We start from the raw sequence: 21,489 nt of genomic DNA, 5'->3' as shown, positions 1-21,489 counted from the left end.
CTTTCCAAGATGATCATGATTCAAGTGTGGAGACCTTTTACTTTGCCAATAGACGCCTTGGAATGCATTGATCTCTCACAAAGGTTACTTTTGAGAATCTCCGCACAATGAGCCAAAGCACCCAGCTTTAAAAGTAGTATCCCTTTGCCTAACGATCCCCGATGCTGTGTATCTTGGTTATGAATAACAACAACAAAAGCCGCAAAAGATCACACTGATGATGGCTCATTGTTCTCCTTTCCAAAAATGATGATGTACATTCCCTTAATTTTTCGGCTAAGCCATACGATTTTATCAGCGGAGGAGAATGACAAGGGGAGGAGGGATGTAAAGCAGGGTCTAGCACTACTAGCTAATCTCCTCATTCTCTGTCCGTTCACTTGTTTTATCGCCGTGCCCATTCAAATCCCCTCCTCGAGAAAAAAAGGGGGTAGGTGTGTTCATAGTAGTAGGGATCATCTACGTATCTTCCATCAACATGGATGAGGAACGTTCCCATTGTAGTGTACAATCATCATCATGCATTGGAATTACGCACGTTAAATGGAATCGAGATATAAGCTTTATAGGGAGAATCTTTATATGCACATATATATATGGTAAATCTAGACGCACACGACGAAAAAAAGGGTAAAAGGAGTGGAATCAAAAGGAAGGGCGAGCAGCATGCCGCACGCAAAAGAGTGTAAATGTCATAGGAGATGAGAAAAGAAGAACACAGGGAGAATGGAGGAAGAGGAGGAGACTATCTGGTGGTGGATCTGCATACAAATGTGTGTGTGTATAGGTAGTATAGTATGTTGGGTGATTGTGTGTGAAGAAATTGAACATAAAAAAAGCACCAATGGAGGAGGGGAGGGTAAATAGCATTATATGGTGGTGGTGGTGAAGTAGATTACATGACGACGATGGATAACAGTGCCAGCTCTTTGGATTTGTATGTATATGTAAAACTTGTGTATGGGCTTGTTGGATTCAATGGCCACGTTTTATCATAGCCATTTGCTTGTAGCGCATGCTGTTGGATGAAGGAGAACAGGCGTGGGCGGTGATGTAGGAGGAGGACTATAGTTTGAGGAGGTCTCACTGGCTGCCGATGATCCGATGCTTTCTGCTGTAGTGGTGCAACATGACAAGTATGGAGGAGGCGATGTTGTTGGGGAGGCGATAATGGTGCTCGTATTCGAATCATTTGTCCACCAGCTATTGACAAGTGTTCTGACATTGACCTTGCGTTTGGCAGCCTTGACAAAAAGTTCGGCAGGTCGTACCTTGGTATGACGCAAATAATAGCTCTTGCATGTTTCACACCAATGACCTTCACCACACAAATTGCGATACCATTGATGCGTTTCTTGAACACCGCAATTGGCACATGATTTTGTTGATGATGAACCACTCTTGTTGTTATTGGATCCATAAAACACCATGGGTAAATTGCCGTTGCTATGCTTGTTGGAAGCATGGTTGTTATTGCTGCTGCTTGAAGGACCGGGTCGATTGGCAACAATGAGGCGGAGTGGACGTGGCTCACCATGCTTTAATTGATAGCGGTAGCATGCAACACATAAACGACGACGAGATGCAGGCTTGGTGTTGCAATTGTGGCATACAGGTTTGAGTTTTGATGGACGTGGCTGTTGAAGCAAATAAACAAGGTTGCAATACGGCTGTTGCTGATGTGGGTTGTGAATCCCTGTATCCGAAGGACGTGGTAGCTGATCATGGTAATCGAGACCAATGGTGTCAAACAAGAAATTTGCTAGCTCAACAGCGTGTCTCAACTTTGCGGCATCAAAATCATGCAAGTTGAATCGGAATAAGCTATTGATCACATGGTTGAGCCTAAAGATATGATCTTCTTTGGCATGAGCAGCGTGCTCCAAAAACCGCACATCCGTTCTTCCAGGTGTTGACCCATGCTCAGTGTATCGAAAAAGATGGAGCAGCCATGTAGGAAAGAAAATAAATTCGGGTGATACGCGTTGGCTTTTGGCATGTTCAGCACGAAAAAACACAGCAAGTAATCGCATGTGCTGGTACAATTCCACACTCTGTATGGGTCGTGATGCTTTGCCGGTACCAATATGACATCGAAAGGATCCATTCATATGTCGCCCAATCACCTTGACATGAATGGGTGTTGTCTTCATGCTGCTGCTGTGGGTGGTGGCTGCTGGCCACACATAGCCATCGGTCAAGCTATTTCGTTCCGAGTTTTGTTTAACATGATAGCCGCTACGTTGAAGTGCTTGTTCCCAATAGCTCATGAGGTCATCATCGTGGATAGATTGCTTATGCGGATGCTGTGGACCATATTGGCTATTGGATTGAATCTCTTGTTGTTGTTGTTGGACAACTGGGGATGTCGTCAGTGGCTGTGATGATGGTGCTGGGTGGATAAGTAGGTCGCTAATGTTCATGTGTGTAAAGCTAGTAGCAAATTAATTGTGGGGAAAAAGAAAAATGAGAGGAAGAGGGTGAGAAAAGCGTGAATTGACGCTGACTATTTATCCTTTGAATGCAGCAGAGGAGGACGACCATGACAATGACAACACTTTGGACACAGATTCAGGGGTGTATATTATAAGCATCATTTCCCTCTTTCGCCGAAGCAGTTTTCCTTCCTATTTGGGAACACAAGTAATGATGCTTTGTGGTGTTGATCCTTTTTTCTTTTTGTTCAATAGGCGTGCATTTGCATTTTGGGTAAAAATAAAAGGGACTTCCTTCTCAATACTACATTGGCATCTCTTGACCATAGGGATGACCTTAATCTTATTATGTGTGATGCATTTTACTCTTGTAGGCATGCAGCCGAATATGCGGTGCTCGATCTATGTCTATATAGGCCTTTTGCCCCTTGCTTCCTAATTTTCATTCTTTTACTGCTCGTTTTGCACTAATCCGACAATGCAGGATTTGGCAATCGATATAAGAAAGGCAACTCGTGTAAACTACCATGGAAGCACCTGATGCGGAAAGGAACAATGGAAAAGTCGTATGAGTTGTGCGTGCTGATGGTGACACACATTGAAGGATACGTTGCGTTTCAGCTACATAATGATGATGGTGATGATCTTCTCGAGCTCCTAAATCCCTTGTTATTCGAATGGTGATGCTCGCGCGTGATGAACACAGAATTTGGTAGCGAGAAAATTACACACACATACACACATCTTTGCATAGCATCACTATCCCTTGCTTTTTTTACGCATGTTCTCCAGTGTTTCTTTTCGTGGTTCCTTCACTCCCCAGCAAAACCCCTTGTCATGCTTCGTCACGTAAAGTCACCCCCTTTTAACTGGTGCGTGGGGTTGAGAGCATGCTGACCTGCATCAAGCACATGAGAATGAGCGTAAAGAAAACGAGAACAAGGCAACTGAGAAGAAATCGGACCATGAACGGAGAGTGCATTTTGTATCTCCAGCCCAAAACCCCCCACCAAAATGCATGATAATGTATTACCTAAAAGGGAACAAGGGCAAAACCGTACCTGAGAATAAGCTGCATCGGCTGTGTATGTTTGTGTATGTCTCGAGACCCTACCCCATTTTCATTGTTTCATGACAGCTGATGGTAGTACAGCATCATGCACCATTATTTCCGAATCCAGCAATATCCTTGTGGTTTGCAAACCTGCAAGATGCCGATAGCATCGTGCTATACAACGTGCCAGCATGTGTGCGTGTGCGTGTGTGTTATGTGTGTTATGTGTGTGTGTATAGCAGACCCTGCTTTTCATATAATGCACTTGTCATGTCGTTCTCTCTCTTTGGTTTTCTCTCTTTTTCCTTTCACGCTAAAAAAAGCACGGGGAAAGGTTGAAATCCTTACAAGCCCCCTTTCATAACTCCCTCTCATATTCAATTATGTAATGTACCGGATCGACGGCAATGTTTGAAAGTGTCATCATCAGCACTATCTTGATGCTTGAAAAGCACCCCCCTTTTTTGTTGGTGCTGCTGACAATCGGTAATAACATGCGACATGTCGGTTATCGGTATAGGGATTGGGGGTTGAAGGAGTGCTAAAAGAGGAGAATTACAAGGGGTTATAGGAGGGTGAGCAAAGGGAGGTAGGCCATGAGAGCGAGAAAAAGAAAAAGAGAGAGATGCACAAATGGGCTAAGGATGATAAATGAAAGGGTGGTACAAGCACCGATTACTTTATATTTCGTAGATCTATTATAGTACAGACTACCCCTGAAAATCTATTACTACTGCACAGACACGGCAAAAACAGAGTCTAAAAAGATTCGGGCGAACCTCGGTCCATTGCCGCGCACAATAACCTGCACATGGTTGGATGCTTGTTCATCACCCCAAGCAGGCGTATCAAGATCCCAGCCTCGATTGTCATAGCAAGACATTCCCAGCGTATACTCGCCTTTGGTTTCCACATGCAAGTCCAAGTATCGTGATTCCCAGTTTTGGTCAAAGTCCGAGCTCTCATTCTTGCCATCACCCTTATCGCTGATCATATCCACCAAAAGCAATGCCGTATATGCATCATATCTAAGCCAAGGGGGTGGATGGATGAGAATCAATCGAACATAGCATTCATTCTTGATCCATATGTCCCTTCCATCCGATATTTTCTCTCCCTCTTTCTCCTCTTGCATGGTGCCCCAACACGCACACCAACACACACACACTTACGGGCAAAGAGTTTCAATATTATATAGCTTGCTGCACACCTCGAACGTCCATACCAAAAAGGCATTGCATAATTCACCCACGGGTGTCTTGACAGGGACAATCTTTTCCTGATACTCTTCTTTTGAAATAGCACCTTCACCTAAAATGAACCAATTGTCAACACACGTTATCATTGTTGCTTGCATGGGACTTACTGCTAAGAGGCAACACCACAACATGCATCGGTGCCTGTTTGCCTTGCTCAATGAGTTCCAAACGTGCATTGTATCCTTCAGGGCTATGCTTGAACCCCTTTGAAGTGTTCATCACGATATCGGCAGCATCAGGGTCAGCTCGAAAGTTGAACTCTGCCATGGGCGTCACATTGCCAGGAGCATCCACTGCCCTGAAAAAAAGGTTTGCCAAGATGACGATGTATGAGCCTTCCATGTCCGTGTGCATACACCAAAGTACCCATCTTACCCTCCCATGATCACCACACGTTTTGCTCGGCCAAAGGTCACAGGATCACGTTGATAGGCCAATGCAATGTTGGTCAATGGTCCCACAGCAAGAATCGAGATAGACAAGGGGTCGGCATGCTTGAGTTGATGCAAGATTTCATCAGCGGCATCACGTTCTGTCGTTTGATATGCAGGCTTTCCCTCACGAGCGAGATCTTCCCAGTAGGAGTTCTATATACATTATTGTTAGCTTCACAAGACACGCTGCATGAGCTAAGTACAGCACCCATACCTTGCTGTAGATATCACCCATACCATCCACGCCATGGAAGTAAGTAGCGAAGAGATTGTTGGCTTTCAATGGGGTGGCACTGCCTATAATAAAAAGATACAATCATAAGCTGTTTGTTGCTGGTAGCCATGATGAAGCATTCACACGCCCACTACATATACGCCACACACAAACACACATACACACACTACACCCTCATCCATATGTATCCATTCCATACCAATAGCCAACACTGGCAATTCTTCAACAGGGACTTCCTGCTTGAGGTATTCACGCTGTTTTCGCATCACGTGGAGCACCGTTTCGGCATTACGCTTGACATGATCAATGTTGGTATTTCCATGCGTCAAAGTAACTGCTGTGAGCTTGACTTTTGGGTTCATGAGGAGGTAAAACATGGCAAGCGCATCGTCAATGCCCTGGATCAGCAAATGGGGGGAAATTGTCAGCACGATTGGGGACTTCTTGATCAGCTCAAATCTAATCTCGGCTATGCAGGGGGAGGGGGTGCACTTACAGGATCGGTATCGAGAATGACGGATTCCTTTGTTATAGTCATGGTAACAGGGGGGGCTGTTTATGGAATGAAGGAGAAGAGAACAATGGGAATAAAATGTCGTCGAGATTCCCACTATAAACTTTGTACCGATTTTGTGTTACCAGATTTCCCCACCACTACCACCAATATAGCATGTATCTCGATCAAATGCATTGGCTACAAATGCACCATACTTGTCACACAAGCTGCATGCACCCATCTGACGTATCTCGATCCATAAAACCAATGATGATATTTCTGTACCTGCTAGTTCTCCACAATTGATATTGGATACTTGGAAAAGCATTGCTTTGTAGCTTGCCATTTGGATAGTAGTGATGATTGGTCATGTGTAGTGCAGGGGCTAATAAGGAGCCCAAGAATTCGGTATCTTATGCACCAAAGATGCAGGTGTCATACTGATAGCTTTGACACTCATACACTTGAAGCTTGATAAACTCAGCTCAACTTCTCGTTGGATGGGATTTTGCGGCCCAAAAACAAAGGCAAGACTTGGGGAACTTTGAATTCTATTGGAGAGAGATTTTATAGTAAGCAGGCCAATAACAAGTGTATCCCCATGACTGCCATCATAATTATTGTCACAGCGTCTCCTTGTTGTGCTTGTCTTTTTTGCATTAAGCATATGGCATCAATCGATACACCCACCACCACCTTCCTTACTATCCACCGATCACAATATAAGGCATGGATAAGCGAACAAGAAACCAAGTACAGCTGCAAGTTCTACAATAGAATGAAATCTAGCAATCTTAAACAAAGTAACGAAGACTACCTGCAAAATGGCTATACGCCATCAGTCCCACCACCTTTAAAATCTGGTCAAGAACAAACGCCTTTTATCTTATGTGAAGTAAATACAATAAGTATCGAAAACCTCTTGGCTACAGCCATTCTTATTGGTAATATGCGACAATAGCGTTATGATTGTCATCAAGCTGGGGGCGAAGGGTCTCTTTGTTGTAATTGCAAAGCAAGATTTACGGCCTATGTTCGCATCGAGAATGAAGAAAAAGACATGATCACAGTACGATATCGCCCTGAGCACACTGGGCATGTCGCTAGCAGCAACAATGATATGATTCCTCTGCCACAAGAACAAGCACGGATCGTCGATATGCATGTTGAAGGCGAGGAAGAGACACCCTCTGCCAACGATCTTCTTGAACAAGAGGCCGCCTATGCTAGGTAATGTAGAGTAGTAGGTTGTGCCCATGCGATCATAAGGATGTTGATTTTTTTTTTATACGTGCAGATTTTTTGATGCATACGAGAGGCTCAAAGCCGAAGTAGAAAAGATCATGGCGGGCGAATACAGTGTGCCTGCACATGTTTTACACAAGGTTGCAGATTCGATCGAGAGAACAACCAACGAATTAAAAAGATGGAACGATGCTTATGATCCTTCATGCGATAATAAATAAATCCATGGCACGACATTGGGATGTGAATAACTGTGATGAGGAAAGCTACGAGGTGGTAAAAGAAAAAGACCATTGACATAGCTGTTTTGGTTTGAGTGTTCCAATGGCTTCATACAACAACTTGCAAGTCGGCACACAACCATACCAATGTTAACATGGCATAAGGCATTTAACGGCTTCAACACGGGCTGCCGTATCAGCAGCATCAAACAACATGGTATGCGCGTAGCAGCTAGCATGACATCAGAAGAGCCATACACATGTCAATAACCTGTCAAATGCTGGTAGATGGATTGCTGTTTGCTTGGCATAAATAAACTCTTGTTTGCATGCAGCTACAAGAAATAAGCTCATTGTGATCCCACCCATGCACGGTTTTGATGATCCTTACATGAGTCACCCTTACAACAGCTAGCATGCAGCCACACATCATCCATACATGTTGGGCTTTTTGGATCAATACGAATAAAGACGAGTTTCAAAAGTACCAAGTTTATTGAATTGAATCACTTTTACAATGGTGTGTGAATGAACATGAGGGCGTGTGAATATAACTTCATCCAACCTGTGCGAAAGCTGTAAATGACTAGAGATCAATGTTTTGACAAGTTTGTGACAAGTTGTTATGGATACGATTCTCACACGGATCGAGCTGTCAAGGTAAAAACAAGTGCCTTACAAGTGCTGCTTGAAAGTGTATAAAAAGAGGTGTTTAGGAATCCATGAAAGGCCTCATCCAAAAGCCACAATGTCTTCTGAACAACTTCTTACCATCACTCACATCGACTCCCTTCCTGGTTATGCCTTGGCCTTCCGCCTTGCTGAGGAACGTCAACAATTGAATGTTCGTATGCGTGGTTTATGTCGTGATCGCCATGGTCTTGAGGAACTTGAAAAGCAAGGTGTTGAGATTATGCAAGTCGACTACCAAGATGAAAACAAGATCAAGCAAGCTGTGCAAGAATCACGTTGCGTGTTTATGATCCCTGAGCACTCGTCCAATCGTGTCAAAGAAGCTGAGATGTTGATGCGTGTTTGCAAGCAAGTCAAGGTGGAGCACATGGCCATGTTGTCTTGGTAAGTGGGATAGACATACCCATGTTGTTGATACGTAGTATTGATCTCCAAGTATAGGGTAGGTATGGATGCTGTGCAACATGACCGTGAGCGTTATCGTAATTTGAATGAGTACCACCAAATCGAGGAAAAGCTCAAGCAACAATTTGGTGAGCAACACTGCTGTATCATCCGTTCGACCTTGTTCAACCAATTCTTCTACTACGTGACCCCTATGGTGGAGGATCGCAATGCCTTGTGCCTTCCTGTTAAGCAAGACCAACGTTGGGGCACTGTGGATCTTCGTGATGTGGTCGAAGCCGTATGCACCCTTGTACGTCAAAATGTCCAAGTGGGCCGTGGTCAAAAGCACCTTTACCGTTTCACACCCACTCATATGATGGATGGTCGAGAGATGGCTCGTGGTATGGCTGAAGCTGTGGAGCGTAGCCCTGAGGAACTCAAGTATCATCAAATCAAGCAAGAAGAAATGTGGCAACATCTCAAGCGTATTCGCGACGATGATCGCTTCCGTGAGCGTCAACCAAGTGGTGGTACTGAAACGCGTTACACTGTTCCCATTGGTCGCTATCTCACTGATCGTTGCATTGAAGTGCTGCTTGAGTTTATGGAACTTGCTAGCAATGGCAAGGCAGAGATCAAGTCGCGTGATTTGAAGGAAATCCTTGGTCGTGAACCACAACCATTGCAAGAATACTTTAAGAAGAATCGTGATCAATTCAAGCGTTTCCGCTAAAATGAATGAGCTTATTTTAGTTTACCATTGTATCATAATGATACCGATGTCATTTGTCTCAATTGCCTTTCTTTGTCCTTTTTCTTTCAATAAATGACACATTGTTCATGGTACAGGTCACGTGTAAGAAATGGGCGGGTTGCTTGCTGTGTGTGTGTGTGTGCAATCCAATTTCATCCAGCGCACGCACCTCTTCTTTATCCTTTCAACTTGTCACAATGGCACACGACGCTGATCCAAGCAACAAACGACCACTCGAAACTGAAGAACCAGTTGTAGAACAACAAGACGATGGTGCGTGGATAGTGTACACAGTGATCACGTTGTCGATACCAATCAACTCGCCTCCCCTTTGTTAGATGACATTGGCCCCATGATGCCACCTCCACCAAGTGAAGCACCTCCCAAAAAGAAACGAGGTACGGATTCCTTCTTGTCTCCGCAATGCGAACCTCATTTAACGTGCTGTCTTCAGTTCTTGCACATGAAAAGTTGTTCCTGTCACACTTGCCCAACGCCGATATGTATGAAAGAAGTTATATGCATCGAGATACGCTCAATTACGTTGCCGTTTCACCAGAGTACGTATCAAACATTAAGCATTCAGCATGGTCCATTGACGACATTTCTCAATAGCAACGATTTTATCATCACAACATCCGTGGATGGTCATCTCAAGTTTTGGAAAAAGACTGCAAGCGGTGTAGAGTTTGTCAAGCATTATCGCGCCCATTTGGGTACCATTGTTGGTATCAGCCTATCTGCAGATGGCGAGTTGCTGGCTACAATCTCGGAGGATCAAGCTCTCAAGGTCTTTGACGTGACCAATTTTGGTAAGGAAAGGAGATATGGATGGGGTCGTGAACCGTGCTACTGTATACTCACATAGGGGGGCGGGTTTTTCTTCTAAAGATATGATCAATATGATTAAACTCGATTACAAGCCCAAAGCTGTGTGCTGGATTCATCAGCGTGGACAAGCCCAAGCATTCGTTGCCGTGTAAGTTATATAGATCATTGTATATGAGAAGAATGGGCTTTCACCTTACAAGAGATACCTCCCATTAGATCCGATGCTGACAGTCCAAAGATCAATATTTATGATGGCCGAGCTGACAACAAGCCCCTACATACTATTACCGACATGCATTCACAACCAGTACACTTGATGGCGGTAAGAGAGGAAAAATGACATGGATCATGCATATACATTGTACTCATGTCTATTTCAAGTTTAATGCAACGTTCGATTGTGTGGTCTCGGTGGATACGAATGGCATGGTGGAATATTGGCAACCAGAGGCACCTTTTGAATTACCACGTAGTCTGAAATTTGAAATGAAATCGGAAACGGATTTATACGAATTCCGCAAGGTACGTGCAGGATGGCTTCATTGACTCTATGTAGATTCACTTATACGATGCTTTTCCTTATAGAACAAATCAGTACCAACGTCAATAACGTTCTCGCAAGATGGTCGCCAATTTGTCACTATGAGCTTCCCCGATCGACAAGTCCGCGTATTCAAGTTTCTCAGCGGTAAACTCTTTCGCAAATACGATGAGAGCATCCAAGTTATCAGTGAGATGCAACAAGTAAGTCATGGCTTGATGTTTCTTCTTTCCACCACCAGCTGACTTGGAGATTTCTTTTACATAGGCTGGTACTGCTATTCACAAATTGGATGACATGGAGTTTGGACGGCGGTTAGCTGTGGATCGTGAACTTGAAAAATCACCGCAAGCCAACTTTGTCAATGCTGGTATGGTCTTTACTTTTGATGTGGCTCTCTTGAATACTCATTGGACATCATCATCTTTATAGTGTTTGATGAGAGTGGCAATTTTATTATATACGCGACGTTGCTCGGTATCAAGGGTAAGCGAAAGGGATATCCTATACGTGCGGTATGAGCTAAATGAATCATTGCGCAGTCGTCAATATTCGCACAAACAAGGTTGCTCGGCTGATTGGCAAGTCAGAGACACATCGTTTCCTCAACATGGCATTGTATCAAGGTGCACCAAAGAAGAAGGGTGTTTATACTTTGGTAAGTTTGGGAGTATCCAATGATGCATCATGTTTATTGACGCATCCCTTAGGCAATGGCTGCTTCAGATAATGCGACACTCAGAGAAAGTGAAATGCTGGATCCCACATTATTCTGCACAGCATTCAAACGCAACCGATTTTTCATGTTTACAAAGCGAGAACCTTACGAGTAAGTGCAAACGGATCATATTTAGTGGAAGGGAAACTAACATCAATGTATCATCAAAGGGATGAGAGTCAAAAGGGTGATCGTGATGTATTTAACGAGAAGCCATCCCGAGAAGAGCAAACTGTGGCAGCTACTCAAGAACGCAAGCAAGTGTTGGGCACCCATGCCATCATTCGTACGACACGAGGTGATATCCATATTCGACTTTTCCCTGATGTAGCACCCAAAGCTGTTGAGAACTTTGTGACGCATTCCAAGAACGGTTATTATGATAACCTCATCTTCCATCGTGTTATCAAGGGTTTCATGGTTCAAACGGGTTGTCCATTTGGTAGGTGGTAGTGGTATGGGATGGAGGGGTTGAATACGATAAACGAGACAACAGCAGGCTAACTCCATATCATTTTTCAGGTGATGGCACGGGTGGTGAATCTATTTGGGGAGATGACTTTGAGGATGAAGTGACACGTGATGTGCGGCATGATCGACCCTACACTGTGAGCATGGCCAATGCGGGTCCCAACACCAATGGAAGTCAATTCTTTATTACAGTGGTACCTACGGTATGTGTCATATGACTAAGAATGATACATGGATTGATCATACTAACATCAACACAATGCTGCGCTTCCCATAGCCTTGGTTGGATATGAAACATACAGTCTTTGGTCGAGCTACAGCAGGCATGGATGTTGTGCACGAGATTGAAAATGTCAAGACCGACAAGAACGATAAACCATATGATGATGTCAAGATCATTAATATTGAAATTCGATAAAGCATTGTAGATAATATTATAAAAAGGGGTTTATTTGCATGATTGATATGATGACTATGAATGAGTGTTTGAGGAGTGCATGTGTATGTGGCTTGGTATAGGATATCAAATATCTCGCAGCATAGAAAGAAAGTGCTGTTCCTGAGTCAACTGTGACGGTTGATGCGGGCTGACAAGGACACACACACTCATGTATAAAGAAATCGGGCGTCGTTCCACTTCCTTGTTTTACTGCTACACATACACAACATGCTTGATATCAACCTTTTACTCAAGGAGCGTGGTGGTGATCCTGAGCTCGTCAAGGAGTCCCAACGCCGTCGTGGTGCCCCTGTTGAAGTTGTCGACGAGATTCTGGAAAAGTACAAGGAATGGGTGAAGAGTGAGTATATACCCTTTGCTGTCATTTCACCAAGGAGACGATTGCATTAACACGACGACCACAGCTCAATTCAACAGCGACCAAAAGAACAAGGAGATCAATGCTATCCAAAAGGAGATTGGCAAAAAGTTCAAGGCCAAGGAAGACGCCAGCGAGTTGTTGAAGCAAAAGGAAACGTTGCAAAAGGAAAAGGAAGCTTTCCAAGCTCAAAGCAAGGAACAAGAAGCTGCATGGAAGGAGAAGCTCGCTACTCTTGGCAACATTGTACACTCTTCTGTACCCACTTCTATGGATGAAGACAACAACGAAGTGATCCGCACATACTATCACAATGGTGTCGAACCCACCAAGCGCACCGATATCCTCTCTCATCACGAAGTGTTGGCTCGTTTGGATGGCTATGATCAGGAGCGTGGTGCCAACGTTGCTGGTCATCGTGGTTATTTCTTGACGGGTGTGGGTGTCGACCTCAACTTGGCCATGATCAACTATGGTCTTTCTTTCCTTGCCAGACGCGGTTACAAGAAGTTGATGACTCCTTTCTTCATGAAGAAGGATGTCATGGCCAAGACTGCACAACTTAGCCAATTCGATGAAGAATTATACAAGGTCGTTGGTGATGGTGATGACAAGTACTTGATCGCAACCTCCGAACAACCCATCTCTGCTTTCCACGCTAATGAATGGTTTGAGAAGCCCAGTGAACAACTTCCTCTCAAGTATGTATATGGATGGAATCAATGCTATTTTGTCACGTGATCACTTATGGATGATTGAAATAGGTACGCTGGTTACTCTACTTGTTTCCGTAAGGAAGCTGGTGCACATGGCAAGGATACTTGGGGCATTTTCCGAGTACATCAATTTGAAAAGATTGAACAATTCGTGTTGACCGAACCTGAAAAGTCTTGGGAAATGTTCAACGACATGATTGGCGCCTCTGAAGAATTCTTCCAAAGCTTGGGTCTTTCTTATCGCGTCGTCGCTATCGTCTCTGGTGCTTTGAACAATGCTGCTGCCAAGAAGTACGATTTGGAAGCCTGGTTCCCCTTCCAGGGTGAATACAAGGAACTTGTCTCTTGCTCCAACTGTACCGATTATCAATCTCGTCGCCTTGAAATCCGATGTGGTGTTAAAAAGATGTCTGATCGCGAGAAGAAGTATGTCCATTGTCTCAACTCTACTCTTTGTGCTACCGAACGTGCTATTTGTGGTATCTTGGAGAATTGGCAACGTGAGGATGGTTTGGAAGTCCCCCCTCCTTTGGTTCCTTACATGGATGGCCGCACCTTTATTCCTTACAGCAAACCCCTTCCCAAGACCAGCTCCAAGCCTGGCAAGAAATAAACGTGTTCTCAAGAATAGTAATGCATATTCCAGCAATAAAAAAAAAGAACCCTGTACATTTCATCACTTTTGGGATTATCATCATCATGGAATTACAATGGCATAATTAAGAATCTAAGATATATGGATATTTTTACTCCGCCTCAGTCGTCGTCGTCGTCGTTTTCGTCGCCTTCTTGGATGCAGTACGCTTATCAACCCATTCTCTCATACGTGGGCCAAACATGTGCACCGTTGGAACGCATGCAACAAAGACCACCAAACATATAAACGCCGCAAGAGTGCTATGATAAAGTCATTAGATCACCTTCTTGATGATGAAAGCAAAAGAATGAATACTTACTATGACCAACCATCACCCAAGCTACCTCGGATTTGTACGGCAGGAAGCGAAAAGATCATAGCACCAAGATTACGGCAAAAGTTGGCAGCAGATACAACAGATGCAGAAATTGGCAAATAGCAATCCGTAAGATACGTCATGCCAGTGGTAACAGTAAACATGCAACCAAACGTTGCTACAACAATAGCCACAATTAGCTTAGTGAACACCCTATGGATTATGATGTTTTCACTTACAAAGGGCATAACCAATCAAGGGTGGGAACCAATGGACATGGAAATGGAGCAACCAGCCGTAAAGGATATAACCAAGAACCAGGAACGGAGCACCAATGTACATCGGAAGGAGCCGATCCTCCGATTTGACGTGACCATTCTTCTTCATTTTATAGCGATACACCCGATCGGAGACGAAGCCGGCTACAGTGCTGCCACTAATGTTGCCCACACCACCCGTCAAGTACAATAGACCACGTGAACCAGTATCAAAGCCATAATTGGTCTCGTAGGTAATGGGAAGGATCGTCACCATGTAAAAGAAGCAGCCAAATGCAGTCAAGATTTGCATAGAGATCAAAAAGACATCCGGTCGCCCTAGCAACTTGATACTCTTGAGCTATAATCAGACGATGAATATAAATAAAAAAGGTTGATGTATGTGAGAAAAACACTGTGTCATGCCAAAGAATGGACAATGCTGGTAAAGAACAAGCGGTGAAAGCATATGCCATCGACCCATAATGTACAAAGCGCTTACTGGATTGAATTTGAGGCGAGCCAATTTTTGGCGGTAAGTTGTTGGCTTGATCTTTTCTTGAAGTGGATCAGTAGGCTGGTACAACGTTTCGCGTAAAAAGAAGAAATCAACCACTGTGACAACGCCACCAATCATAGCGCTAACATAAAAGATCCATCGCCATCCTAGGTATTGGTCAACATAGCCACCCACAATGGGGGAAAATGCAGGCCCAAAGATGGTCCTACATTAAGCAATGAGTATGATTGTTATAGTAACAGCACAATGAAATCACATACGAGATCATAAAAACGCTCATAGCACGACCCCGTTCATGCGGATGGAATAAATCGGCAACGGATCCACCACCAACGGCCATGCCTATGTAGGTGCATGTAACAGGTTAGCAGCACGAATGGATTACACAAGGGGGGCAAAAAGTTGATCCTTGCCTGAAGAAGCTGCGACACCTTGAAGAATGCGAAACACAAAGAAAAGACCCAAATTGGAAGCAATACCACAAATAATGGTGAACACGGTGTATAAACCCATTGATATCAAATATACCATTCTTTGATAGGTCAGTATAGAGAAATAAAAAAGAGTAATTGATATTGGGTGTGGGTGGATGTAATGCTTACCTTCTCCCGATACGCTCTGAGAGAGGTCCCCACGCTAGTGGCTGGATGATAGAAAGGGAAAATGAGTCCTTTTCTGGAATACAATATTACCGGGGAACATCACCGCCCCTGAGATTGTCCCGATGCTTACTGCTGCGCCAATAGCCAGAATATACAAAGCGATTGTTGCATTTATCGTCTATAATACCAATAAAGATTAAGTATACAATACTTCAAATCAAGGCTACTAGTGTTTAGGTGGCAATACTTTACCGTCAGATCAGTTTGGAAGAAATTGGCGAGATCGCCGGTTGCTGGCATCTAATGGAGTGCATGAGCATAGTGACATGAGAGTATGATAAGGCACAAGGGGGGGCACCTACATAAACAGCTGAAGAGAAATAGCCGATGAAGGCATTGAAAAATACAATAGTGAAATTGATCCAACGCTTGCTGTTTGGCCAATTCTTTTTGAAGACACGGTGATGAACATGACACTGGAGCAACGAGACATGCATGCATATTGATAATAAAACGTACCTTTGGATCGTTGGTATCGATAGGGATATCGCCTTTGGTGCTGCTGCTGCTTTGGCTCACTGAACTTGTTGCAGGAGGATCACTTTCAGCAATAGTAGGAACACCTCGTTCCATATCATCTTCTATATTATGCTCGATAAGCTACATGAATTCAATCCATGCGACGATAGCAATTACCTGTCGTCGGTTGCTTTGGATCGCTCATGATATCCTTGTTCTTGATTGACGAATAAGAGAATGCTCTAAACTGATCTAGATTGGTTCTTATATACAGTATGCGCGGAGCTGAACCAGCCCAAAGTGCGATTGGCCAATGATCTCGGGAAGGCCACACCGAAATGAGTAAACCGATTTCGTAAACTGCCACCATCATCACGCACAACGCATCATCGCCTTTTACAAGAGGCGGTGTAACTGCCCGAAAAGAGTGAGCTGGGAGAGCAAGGGACCTTTTCGGGTAATCTCTCTCCCCCTTTTCTTCCTCCACTCGCCTCATTGTTTCCGTATTCGCTTCAATGTCAACTTTTGTTTATCCAAAATACATACAACTTTGGTGCGAATAGTATGGGAATCAAGAATGTTGCTGCGGCAGCTTGAAAGATCAAGGTTATTTTGCCAATGATGACGACGATAACAAAGTCAGATGTGCGTCTTTGTTTTTTTTCACCTCTTTTACGCATGCAATCTAGGTGCCAGGTGGCACAAGCAACAAACTCAATCATAGATAGTCAGATTGGGTATGCCAAGTAGGTGGCTATCATTGAAATAAAGTGACACATGTATATCTAGAATGCGGGGTCAATATGGGAAATGACTAGGTGTCTCAACTTTCGGAGACAATGTCGTCCAAATAGAATACCAAAAAGAGCATTTTATGTGATCTGTCAAGATAGGTCAATGTTGCAGACAACATCAATGCGATCGTTTTTGTATTCATGGCCTATACAACAATGACAGTGCCTTCCTTTATGAGTGAGTTGGAATAGTATGATTGAACGTATACATCCTTGCTATTTTCATGTCACATGATAACATAGTCCAAGAAGAGAAATCCCCGTGGACTCGGACATCAACCATAAATCAACAAGCACAGACCGCAATATATGAACCTCCCTATATTTTCACACAGCTACATTTACATGTATATGTCGAGGATGGGAAATGCAACGTTACTCGCATATAGCATGTCACTTTTTTGCTCTCTTTTGGCGTAGCCTTTCATTTTTCTAAAAGAAGACTAGTTACAATGGCAGTCATTGCATCCTCTCAACGTTACTATGATAGCATACATACTAAGTCTTTTATCTTTTGGATCGCTTTGTATATAAACCAAGTGCTGCTTCTTACAATGGGTGCTGGAATCACCTGTTTTTGATCCCAGAGTGGCTCACTACTGTATCCAGATTCTGACTTGGATATGACATGAGGAGTTGAAAACTAGCAATCGTATAACCCAGATGTAGGCTATGTGTAACCAACAACATGGTGGAGCTATTCTATACTTGCTCTATGGGTGATGATTCAGATGATGATTAGATTTATTTGAATGTAGCATTATCTATCACTATGATGATGATGGTGATGGCGATGAGCGTGTTGTGCGTGTTTGAGTGGATGGGCGTATGTGTGTGGGGTGTGTGAATGGGGTGAGTGTAATCCTAATAGTGGGATTTAACTTGGCGCCCTGTACAGAGATTTAACTTGCTGGCAGCTCTTGAAGGGGATTTTAATTTGGAGACCAGCAGCTCTACGTCTTGAGAACAACGCTTTTCTTTCTCCCTCTCCTTTTCACTCCATTCACGGAATCCCATCAAGGTAATGCTCTCGTTGATTGCGAGGTATTAATACGGTGCTGAGTGTACATAGGCAAGGAGTATGCGTGTGTGCCGTAGCCTTGGTGACATCGTCGCTCTTCTTGCTCGTTGTTATGCCGCTCTACACTTGGTGCAACAGGTACATTCAAAGCCCTCATGAAGCAGTAGAACTTGTTCCATTGACGGTATGGATAGCAAGATTTGATCGCCAAGACGTTGGCTCATATGGCTTTTTGTTTCGCTTCGATTGCACTACACCATGGCTTCCGGTTTCCAGCAAGCCAACAACAAAGATCATCATGCATATGACAAAGGCAAGTGCAGTGAGTAACGACAATGAAAAAGGCATTGATTGTAATAATGCATGGTGGTATTATGGAATAGATCTTGGTCAGGTCATGCAACTTTTGGGCATCATGTCTCTTGGGTTCGACTCCCAGCCTGTACCTTTTGGGCATTTGACACTCTTCTACTGGTATATGTTGGTAGTTACTCTTTGAGGATTGGAAAGGATTGGAAAGATGGGTAAGGTCACTCTTTCTTTGTTGGAGAGGACGAATGAGAACAACAATGGCATCGATGGTGAGTTGGTTATGTGATTCCTGCAGAATTGTTTTCTTTTTTTATGGCGACGACAATGACACAGGCAAGCTTGGTTCACCTTTCTCCTCACGAGTGATGTTGCTTGATGGATTCACCATATCCCATTATTTTTATTTGTGTCTTGGATGGCTCTCATGACTACGCTGGCTATGACGGATGAAGCGACCGTGGCAAAGTAGCTAGAAGCATTGCTTATTGGATACTTGGCATTAACTAGCTTGTTCTCTTCTTGTTGTTGCTTGAGGATTATGGAATAATAAAATAGCTATGCTATTGGTCTTGTGATAAGGATGACAGCTCTAAGTCTCATTTGGGGCAAGCACAATGACAATAACTTGATGATTGACGTTGGCAGTTGTGTTTCCACTTGTTGGTATTACATGATGTCAACAACATTGTGTGTTAGTTGCAGATTAGTAGTAGAGGCTTAGTCATACAACAATGAACTCAATGATGGCATTGATACACACATACCACGACAACATTGATAGATAAGATGAGCACACCATAACAACATCACTTGGATCATGGGTTATCATTTCCAAATACATACAAGATTAATCAAATGCTACTTGATAGTGCGTTATCAAACATGAAAAGACAAGAATAGATGTTTAATTGATCAAAGAACATGGTTTAATAATGATTACGATATGTACTAGAATAAACAAGTAGCTGTTGGTTTCCTAAAGCCAAGGCTAAAGTACTCACAGGGATGACCAACGAGAAGGTCGCTACTCAACCATCCCCAACCTCTACCTGTAGGCACCAATTCCAGGTCGACGAGGCCGCTTGTACATGCCACTTTAAGGTGCCGGGACTTGACGCGCCAAAACCTCGTTTGGAAGAAACCATGCTGCTTGTGTCTTTGAGATAGAAAAGTGTAGCATGTTTTTGGTGAGCGAGAAACAAATAGGTAATAAGAATACTTATCTTCCCTCCTAGTTTCCTTCCAATGAATCCTTTGGCATTACCCAAACAAGAGCCACTTGTTGGTATCTTTGGATAGCGGTCTTTTATTAGTGCACCCTGGACACTGCTACCGGTCTGCATTTCGTCCTCGGCCAAACGCCCATACAACACGCCGACACGTAGTGGGCAGCCAGTTTACGAGGAATGGCCAACATCCTTGCTACCTCCGTATCAAGATCTGCTGGGATTCATGGAAGCCTTGTGTGGAAACCGGGCTGGTGAGGGGGCAAAGAGTTTCCAATGCACACCATTAGGTCCCCCAAGTCGCTGCAAACAAGGCATGGTGAGTATTACAAGCAACACAACGAAAAGATAGAAACAACTTACTTTGGCCAAAACATCGTGATAGTAGGAAAAGCACGCACGCCATGCGAATCGATCGATTGAGTTGAGAGCAAGAAGGCGGAGGTTGCCAGGGTGATCCGCAGTAATTTGTCTCTCGTCGCGACGCAACGGAACTTGAAATTGGGGCGTCTCCATGGACCACACCCCATACCTCATAATGGCTAAGGCGCCAGGCTTTAATTTTCGCGGCTTTGAGTCGGGAGCTTCCACACAATACCACTTACCCCAAAGTCATTACGTACTATTCTTGTATGTTATTATTATGGATATAGTTCCAGTAAAAGTATAGGGTATTCAGGAATAAAAGCATCGTTAATATACATCATCATCGTGTACTGCTGGTGTTGTTTTGTTGATCCAGCATTGATGTATGTGGCTCTCAAATAGCAATGCCCATCCAACGAATGTATCATGAATAAAGAGTGGTTGATCTCTGCTTGAGGCAACGTGAATTCTACATTACCAATCAAACACATACACATACATTATCTGTTTTATTTCATTGTGCATGCCCCTCGTAACTTTCTAACCCGGCTGTGGAGGCATCAAGCACGGTCCGTGCGCATCACTTTTTATGCAGCTGGACATTTCACAGAATCCAAATGCGATATGGAGCCAACATTATTGCCATACACAAATCTTGACACACCTTCACCATTGGATGTTGTATACTTACTTACCTTCCTCAAGGCAAACATGATCATGGTCCATTTGTGCAACAATCTGTCAAGGACGCTCGTGTGTAACTACCACGTGCCATTACACTCAGCAGCTCTTCATCTTTCTGTTCATGCAGCCGACACCATCCATTAGGAAAGAGCAACTCCATCACGCTTACAGCATAGGTAAAACATAAACGTGCCTGTATCTCCGAACTTTACAATGAAACGTGGGGTTTTTATTAGAGCAATGAGCTCGGCTTAGCCAACTGCAGCTTGTGTGAAAGTTTCACGTTCAATGTCGCAACTAGCCCAAAAAATATTTTTGTGGTCGTCGTCGTCGAAGAGGTCGACCCCAAGATCCAGTTTGGCTGGTGGCGACATTGCGAAATCTGGGATTGGCAAGCTTGATCGTGAAACTTGCACCCAAGGTGCAGTTGGCCAAGCCGAGCCCATTGCTCTAATAAAAACCCCATGTTTCATTGTAAAGTTTGGAGATACAGGCACCTTTATGTTTGTAAGCATGATGCTATATGGGAAGTGGTCTTCGTTCAATGTCAAGTCGCTGGACCCTGGCAGAGCAAAAGATGCAGAGGGACCTCTTTGTGTAACTCAGCTACTTTGCATGACTGGAAGGATGGAAGGATGATACTATATACTGTTGACAAAAGCCCGTACATTGCGAGCTAACAGCCATTTCTTCACAATAGCCACTGTTGTCCACTCTATGACATGTGAGCGATGCTCCTGCTTCAGACATTCATTTCCATGATTGGATTATGTTGATCCGACTTGATTTGACCGAGATACAGCCAAAGACGGATTACATCAATCCACACATCTAACCATGCTCTATGTTGCTCAACTGAAGTAACCTTGTATGAGCGTAGCTCAGCCAAATCAACTCGGATCAACATAATCCAATCATGGAAATGAA

At 43.7% G+C, this 21,489-nt stretch overlaps 7 protein-coding genes across 7 annotated transcripts; 4 read left to right on the top strand and 3 right to left on the bottom strand.

Moving 5' to 3' along the window:
* Positions 1 to 992: 992 nt before the first annotated feature.
* On the bottom strand, positions 993 to 2,423 carry O0I10_005592 (uncharacterized protein; the record flags this gene model as incomplete). The annotated part of the gene is made up of 1 exon (XM_058485630.1): positions 993 to 2,423. The coding sequence occupies one exon, from the start codon at positions 2,421 to 2,423 to the stop codon at positions 993 to 995; it is 1,431 nt and encodes a 476-aa protein (XP_058343465.1).
* Positions 2,424 to 4,219: 1,796 nt separating this feature from the next.
* On the bottom strand, positions 4,220 to 5,955 carry O0I10_005591 (uncharacterized protein; the record flags this gene model as incomplete). The annotated part of the gene is made up of 7 exons (XM_058485629.1): positions 4,220 to 4,517; positions 4,662 to 4,800; positions 4,856 to 5,046; positions 5,124 to 5,335; positions 5,397 to 5,479; positions 5,617 to 5,815; positions 5,914 to 5,955. 7 exons carry the CDS (start codon positions 5,953 to 5,955, stop codon positions 4,220 to 4,222), a joined length of 1,164 nt encoding a protein of 387 aa, XP_058343464.1.
* A 625-nt stretch (positions 5,956 to 6,580) lies between these two features.
* Positions 6,581 to 7,379, top strand: O0I10_005590 (uncharacterized protein; the record flags this gene model as incomplete). Its single annotated transcript, XM_058485628.1, has 3 exons — positions 6,581 to 6,808; positions 6,875 to 7,143; positions 7,211 to 7,379. 3 exons carry the CDS (start codon positions 6,581 to 6,583, stop codon positions 7,377 to 7,379), a joined length of 666 nt encoding a protein of 221 aa, XP_058343463.1.
* A 748-nt stretch (positions 7,380 to 8,127) lies between these two features.
* Positions 8,128 to 9,192, top strand: O0I10_005589 (uncharacterized protein; the record flags this gene model as incomplete). Its single annotated transcript, XM_058485627.1, has 2 exons — positions 8,128 to 8,456; positions 8,514 to 9,192. 2 exons carry the CDS (start codon positions 8,128 to 8,130, stop codon positions 9,190 to 9,192), a joined length of 1,008 nt encoding a protein of 335 aa, XP_058343462.1.
* Positions 9,193 to 9,410: 218 nt separating this feature from the next.
* On the top strand, positions 9,411 to 12,192 carry O0I10_005588 (peptidyl-prolyl cis-trans isomerase cyp15; the record flags this gene model as incomplete). Its single annotated transcript, XM_058485626.1, has 15 exons — positions 9,411 to 9,486; positions 9,552 to 9,611; positions 9,668 to 9,773; positions 9,829 to 10,025; positions 10,105 to 10,192; positions 10,261 to 10,366; positions 10,426 to 10,566; positions 10,630 to 10,788; positions 10,853 to 10,955; positions 11,018 to 11,071; positions 11,128 to 11,243; positions 11,296 to 11,414; positions 11,474 to 11,745; positions 11,826 to 11,977; positions 12,052 to 12,192. The coding sequence occupies 15 exons, from the start codon at positions 9,411 to 9,413 to the stop codon at positions 12,190 to 12,192; spliced, it is 1,890 nt and encodes a 629-aa protein (XP_058343461.1).
* Positions 12,193 to 12,441: 249 nt separating this feature from the next.
* O0I10_005587 (serine-tRNA ligase) lies at positions 12,442 to 13,921 on the top strand (the record flags this gene model as incomplete). The annotated part of the gene is made up of 3 exons (XM_058485625.1): positions 12,442 to 12,574; positions 12,639 to 13,293; positions 13,357 to 13,921. 3 exons carry the CDS (start codon positions 12,442 to 12,444, stop codon positions 13,919 to 13,921), a joined length of 1,353 nt encoding a protein of 450 aa, XP_058343460.1.
* A 133-nt stretch (positions 13,922 to 14,054) lies between these two features.
* On the bottom strand, positions 14,055 to 16,532 carry O0I10_005586 (uncharacterized protein; the record flags this gene model as incomplete). Its single annotated transcript, XM_058485624.1, has 12 exons — positions 14,055 to 14,205; positions 14,265 to 14,439; positions 14,501 to 14,879; positions 15,021 to 15,243; positions 15,299 to 15,380; positions 15,452 to 15,570; positions 15,641 to 15,681; positions 15,771 to 15,818; positions 15,893 to 15,940; positions 16,003 to 16,086; positions 16,160 to 16,281; positions 16,337 to 16,532. 12 exons carry the CDS (start codon positions 16,530 to 16,532, stop codon positions 14,055 to 14,057), a joined length of 1,668 nt encoding a protein of 555 aa, XP_058343459.1.
* Between the last annotated feature and the right edge of the window lie 4,957 nt (positions 16,533 to 21,489).

Source organism: Lichtheimia ornata (genome assembly GCF_029851405.1).
Source record: "Lichtheimia ornata isolate CBS 291.66 chromosome Unknown scaffold00023, whole genome shotgun sequence".
Classification (NCBI taxonomy): domain Eukaryota; kingdom Fungi; phylum Mucoromycota; class Mucoromycetes; order Mucorales; family Lichtheimiaceae; genus Lichtheimia; species Lichtheimia ornata.
Note: the sequence above shows the minus strand (reverse complement) of the source record. Positions and strands in the feature narration are given on the sequence as shown.